At 45.2% G+C, this 6,192-nt stretch overlaps 1 protein-coding gene across 1 annotated transcript; it reads left to right on the forward strand.

Moving 5' to 3' along the window:
• Positions 1-325: 325 nt before the first annotated feature.
• LOC148023106 (uncharacterized) lies at positions 326-5,909 on the forward strand. Its single transcript, XM_087696095.1, has 4 exons — positions 326-697; positions 1,630-1,840; positions 1,925-2,228; positions 2,321-5,909. The coding sequence occupies exons 1-4, from the start codon at positions 606-608 to the stop codon at positions 5,575-5,577; spliced, it is 3,864 nt and encodes a 1,287-aa protein (XP_087552221.1). The 5' UTR covers positions 326-605; the 3' UTR covers positions 5,578-5,909.
• The last annotated feature ends 283 nt before the right edge of the window (positions 5,910-6,192 follow it).

A 6,192-nucleotide genomic window follows, 5' to 3' on the forward strand; every position in this document is an offset into this window, starting at 1 on the left:
CTCAATCTAGATTTTATGGGAAATTGTAGAAGTCAAGTGAATACGGTGGGATATGTTCTTTTGCCTCGCTCAAAATTTGGTCATCTTTACTTTAAGAGTCTACAAAAGGCTGTAGGTGTAGCCAAGGGGTTGTAGCTCAAGTGGTTTGAGTGTGTAAATGTGTACATGGGTGAGTGAGCTCAACCCTTGGGTACACCTTGAGGCATCTTTCAAATTTCAAGCCATTTTCAAAAAAAGAAGAAGGAAAAAACCATACGTGTGACACTACCCTAAAGGCTTCTTAATAATGCGTGGGACCTTCGCTATTAAGCAAACTTAGGATTGAATTTAGAGGCTCCGGGGGCAAATGAAAATATGTCCGTTGGACGATGGTCATGCAACGGGCATAACCTGCCTTTTTCCTTGTTCCTTCGATCCATGTCGAGGTCGTCTGTCAATCTGTCTCTATCCAGACCGTTCAGAAGGCCATGGCTGTAAACCCCTTGGAGCTCCGCTGTTTCCCCCCGCGCTTCCTCTCTCCTCTGGCGTGCGCGCTTGACTCCTCCCCCTCCTGCCTGTGAGTGTGCCTCCCTGGCTTTGTTTCCCCTCTCGGTCCTTGCTTCGCCATGCCGACCCGTAGCAGGAGCAAGAACACTGTCGCGTTGGAGGGGAAGCGTGCATCCGACAACGCCTGGTACGACTGCGAAGTTTCCATCGGGTAATATCCCCATGCCTTGTCTCTCTCAATGCCGATTTAATTGTCTTCCGTTATTATCGTTCTCGGAGGATTTAACCTTGTGACATATGATTTATGTCAAGATCACATACCATCGTGCCAACGCCATCTCATGCATATGTCTCGCTCCTTCAGGTCATTAGGTGGCTGAGATGTTCTAATAAGGAGTGTAACGATTAACTGCATGCTCGCAACTTATTAGGAAGCTTCATTCTGTGTCAAGTTTTCCGGCGGTAGACTACCTCCTGAGAGGGTAGGCTATTACTAAACGATGTCAGATGTCTTTTAAGCCAGTTGAGTTTGATGATCTCTCTCCGATGATAAGAATTGGCTGTCGATGGAAACCGGAGTGTTTGAGCAGGTGGAAACTAGAACAGCACAGTGAAAGGCAATCTTCTCCCACACCCGGGGGCATCCGCTACCATACAACAACTGCTCCGAGTTTTCAGGAATAGATCATGATCCGAATCTGAAAAAATATTACCGATCGTCGATGTCAAGCAATCTGTTTGCGCTAATATGCTTCAAAAGGCAGCTAGAAAAGGCATGTCGTCACAGTTGAACATCAAGGAAACTTTATCTGTTAAACTTCACGATCTATGTGAATTCAAACCAAGATCTACTCAACACTGTTTGCAAATTTAGTATCTGGTCTAGCATTATCACGTAAACTGTCGTAGACGGTCTCGTTTACACATCCTTTCGTAGTACGCAAATACTATATTAGAAAATGCTATATCTCAGTCAGTCTCCAGTCGTTTTAGCAGCCGCTTCCTTGCGACTTGTTTCTATGGGAAGATCAGAGAGGCTCCAAAGGCATGCCTGACTAACGTCATTACAAATCCCAAAATTTCCGTCTGTTTTTTGATATTTTGGTCCTTTTGTTTTTTCTTAGTCGTTCTTTGTCTCGACAGTTCGCATGGGGTTCTCGAAGTCCACTTTTGCGGGCTGGAAAATGAGGAGCAAAGCATATCAAGCACAGATGATTTAAGGGCAGTACTTCGGCCACGATCGAAAGTATTAGGAAAAGGCCAGTGTATGCAGCTGCAGGAGGGAGATCTTGTAGTAGCTTCTCAAAATCTGATGGCCGGGAATCCGCAGTACTTTGATGCTCGCATAGAAAAGGCATGATATGTAGCATAACATCTGGTTTCATAGTTCCGTTTGCAGGTGTTCATTTAAGTAACCTCTTTCAATTGATTTGAACAGATTGTTCGACAGAAACATTCTGTAAGGGCCATTTGTAGATGCAACATTGAACTGGTATGGCTAGATAGGGGTACGGAAGAACAAACATGCATTGTGTCAGCCAACCAAGTTCGGCAGATAATCAAAGAAGACATCATACACCATCCAGTCATATCTGAATGGTTGGATTCCACAAAATCAGAGAACGACAGCCCATATGAACAGAGTGATATTGGAAGCGATATCCAAGCCCAACTAGAGAAGGAGATTGACAGAATCACCTTGATGGCCGAAAAGCTTCATTGCTCAAGAAAACCTTCAGCAGGTACTCAAATTGGATTGCTTTGTTTTGCACGATACCCTGATTTAGGCTTGATGTGACCAGGCCAAAGTCTCTGACCTAGTTTGCTGAATCAGATACCAATGAGACAAATAGCAGAGAACGAACATCAAGAACAAAAGGAAAATTGCAAAGTAAAGCTACCCCTACAGTTATTCGCTTTGGCAAGAGCTCCCATAAAAGGGCAGCCATAAAGTCTGTAAAGGGTTTATCTAAAGAAGATAGCCAGCCAGCAGAGGTACTAGCAACAAAGCAGCATTTGAGCCCTCTAGCAGCACGAGCAGCTCTAGCTGCCACAGTGAGCAGGGATCCAGTTCGATCAACATCCACTTCACCTGTTTTTTTGTTAACTGCAGCGACAGAAGTAGAGAACAGTAGGGAGGTAGTGAGAAAGCTGGAAACAAGCTCGGTTTTTACTAAAGAAGCTGAGAAAACTATAGACAAGCTAGGTTCAATTGATGGATGTGGCAAAGCTTCTAGAGGGGCTATTTGCCATGGAGCTTCAGCTAGAACAGGTCGTATGCATTCTCCACTAACATTGTCTTGTGAGAAGGCCAACCTACACCTTCCCATCCATAAGACCAGGCAACCCAATCATGGAAAGAACCACTCCTTGAATCAGAACAAAACCAAAAATGGATTTGTTTCACCCATCCCTATGGCCGATGATACATCTGAAAATAAAGTATGCAAGCTGGAATACCTCGCTGAGAAGGAGAACACAGTGCCAGATTTTCATCTGAACAAAGCCTCTTTGCCTACTCTTGCACAAAACATGGCCAACAACTCAAAGAGTTTGAAGCCTAAATCCACGAGAATTCATCATACAAACGAGGCTCGTGCTGGTACAATAGTGAAAATTTGGGCACAAGCTCTGGAAACAACAGGAAATGACTGGAAGAGACATGAATCACCAGAGGCAGCACTGGGAAAGTCCATGGAAACTCTACCAAAGAGGAAAAGGAATGCTGGGGAAGCTCAGAAAGCTGGTCTACCAAAAAAGCCTTCAGCCACCATGGCTGAGACTAATGCTACTGCAGTATGTCAAAATGACTGGAGGAGACATGAATCGCCAGAGGCAGCACTGTCACCAGAGGCAGCACTGGGAAAGTCCATGGAAACCCTGCCGAAGAGGAAAAGGAATGTTGGGGTAGCTCAGAAAGCGGTTCTACCAAAGCCTTCAGCTACCATGGCTGAGACTAATGCTACTGCAGTGTGTCAAAATGACTGGAGGAGACATGAATCACCAGGGGCAGCACTGGGAACGTCCATGGAAACCCTGCCGAAGAGGAAAAGGAATGCTGGGGTAGCTCAGAAAGCGGTTCTTCCAAAGCCTTCAGCTACCATGGCTGAGACTAATGCTACCGCAGTGTGTCAAAATGACTGGAGGATACATGAATCACCAGAGGCAGCACTGGGAAAGTCCATGGAAATCCTACCAAAGAGGAAAAGGAATGCTGGGGAAGCTCAGAAAGCTGTCCTACCAAAGCCTTCAGCTACCATGGCTGAGATTACCACTAGTGCAGTGTGTCGAAATGCTATGGGAACTGAATCAAGGTTTCAAAAGGCAGTGACAGATAAAGAGGCTGCTCAACCAACATCTTCGGACATCATAGCAGATCCTAATGCTGCTGTGGCTACTACAATCAAAACAAAGAGAAGACGGACTGCTGTGCCAGATCATGTGGAAGTGGCAGTTCAACCAAACATTTCAGACATTTTATCAGACTCTAAGGCTTCTGCAGTAGTGGGAAATAATGCTGCTGTAGCTACTACAATCAACACAAAGAGAAGACGGACTCCTGTGCCAGATCAAGTGGAAGTGGCAGTTCAACCAAACATTTCAGACATTTTATCAGACTCTAGTGCTTCTGCAGTAGCGGGAAATGATGTGGGAAGTAAAAGAAAGAGGGCACAAACAAAACAGCCCCAGTGTAATCTTGTGACAAGCAAAGCAAAGAGAGGAAGGAAAGCTGCTGCATATGATGGAGAAGGCCAGCTAATTGAGTTATCCACCAAACCGAGCCAGGAATTAAACCTGCCATCGGGTGTAGAAGCAATGAAGACTGAACTGATAAATAAAAAAGACAATGAAGTGGATAACAGCAAAACAAAAGCTAGGCGAAACACAAGCAAGAGACGTGGGATTGGGAGAAATAACAAAACAGATCAACCTAGTCCCCTAAAGAAAATAAAGTTTGAATCTGTGAACGAGGAGGCGTTCAATCCAAAAGATGCTGAAGATGAAGCAAAGAGGGATATTATAATAACTTTGGTTCCAAAAAGACTAAAGACTTTACAATCCGAAGGCAGAGCAGTGGATAATCCGCCAAATAATGCCGCAGATGAGCCTCAGGTAGGAGTCAAGAGAACAAGCAATAGAAAAGCTCAAGCCTCACCAAGGCCAAGTAGCAATGCTGCAGTAGCTGGTGATATCAAAGTTGACCAATTTCCTGTCGGTGTCTTTCCAGTCTGTAAGTTGGAAACTATCACTGAACAAGAAATAGAGAACACAAACCGGAAAAGAAAATTGACGAGAAATCGTGAGGCCAAGAAGCCGAGGATTGCTGAGGATGCCAACAAAGCAGCAAACTTGGAGCTGCAGGGAGAGGGCAGAGACCAGCCATGCTTGGAAACAGAGATTGCCAACATTGACCAGTTGAGTGCTAGTGCTCAAAGGGAGATGGTCAACATTGAACATTTGAGTGCGAGTTCTCAAATAGAGATGTCAGAAAGACCAAAAACGGAGGAAGAGCAACTGCCAAGGGAGCTTATGATCTTTCAGACCAACGTTGAAAACTTGAGACCGAGACCCAGAAAGATACCCTTTGACTCTCTGCCTGTGAGGTTTGGTCTTGGCATATCTGGCTGGTTGCCCTCGCCTGCGCAAGGTGAAAGGCCACAAGGCTTAATAGATGAGGCTGATCAGTATGTAAGCAGCCAAGGCAGGAGCCCAGCTGCTGCTGAAATAAAAGAGGAGAGGAAGGAGGTAATCAGCGCCCTCAAGTGTGTGAACAAAGACCTTGTTCCTCTTCAGACACAAATTGCTTCTGATACGTCCAGGTTCATGGAAGAGAAGCTCGTTCTAAAAGAAAGAAACCTCAACCCGGCTGGGGCAGCCACCACGAAAGGCCATGCTAATGTCAGAAAGCAAACAGGTGGAAGCAGAGATTCTAAGGAGATAGAAGATCAGGCAACCATCCTCAAGGTACAGGACTCATTATCCGTTCACCCGGAGCAAGAAAATTGTGTACCTCGTTCTTCTCACCGTCGTGCCAAAGCTGCACCAACCCCACGCCAGCTTCCTACAAGAAGAAGCAGTCGGAGGGCTTGAGAGCTCAAGGTGTCTCACTCGGCTTGAGATTCGACAACCTGCTTACCTCGTGCATGTTATCGATTCTGAGAATGTCTTGTTTTTGTTTCTTCGTTTTAACATCAATAAGTTTGGTCGTAGCCAAATAATCACGACTTTAGACTGTTCTCTTTATCTTCATTTAACTATTGCTGAATGATCTTTATGTTGATGCCATTTCAATCTGTAAGCTGCAACTGAGAAAAATAAAGCTGGCAGCGAGGTTTGAACCCATAGCATAGCGCTTATGTGCTAATATCTTTATATGCTGTTCTTTCTCCCCTCTCGAGTCTGTGCATGTGTATCTTTGGAGTATGTGCAAAGTTATGTGTTTATGATGCATTCTGGTCACTCTTAATGGAGAATTTAAATTAAGTGACGAGGCTTGCTCTCACATATTATGTTACCTTTTTGTGCCGTGTCGAGTGAGTGATTTGAGTGCAAATGCATCACACTTGGTATTAGAGTAACCCTTGCTCAGAGAGATCTAGTGCCCCAAAATCGTGTTGTGATGATCCATGTTGTATCGCCTCACGTTGCGTCAATCCCTCTGATGTGACGCTCCCCTTGTGCGTCGACCCTTGGCACGGCGATCCC

This window comes from Lygodium microphyllum, chromosome 16 (genome assembly GCF_053477565.2).
Source record: "Lygodium microphyllum isolate KBCC chromosome 16, Lygodium_microphyllum_v1.1.10, whole genome shotgun sequence".
Classification (NCBI taxonomy): domain Eukaryota; kingdom Viridiplantae; phylum Streptophyta; class Polypodiopsida; order Schizaeales; family Lygodiaceae; genus Lygodium; species Lygodium microphyllum.

Excerpts from the sequence above, each read along its gene's own strand:
- LOC148023106 (XM_087696095.1), top strand. The coding sequence starts at position 606 with ATGCCGACCCGTAGCAGGAGCAAGAACACTGTCGCGTTGGAGGGGAAG. Across the intron at positions 698-1,629 it reads GACTGCGAAGTTTCCATCGG|TTCGCATGGGGTTCTCGAAG; the intron begins GTAATATCCCCA and ends TTGTCTCGACAG. Across the intron at positions 2,229-2,320 it reads CTCAAGAAAACCTTCAGCAG|ATACCAATGAGACAAATAGC; the intron begins GTACTCAAATTG and ends TTGCTGAATCAG.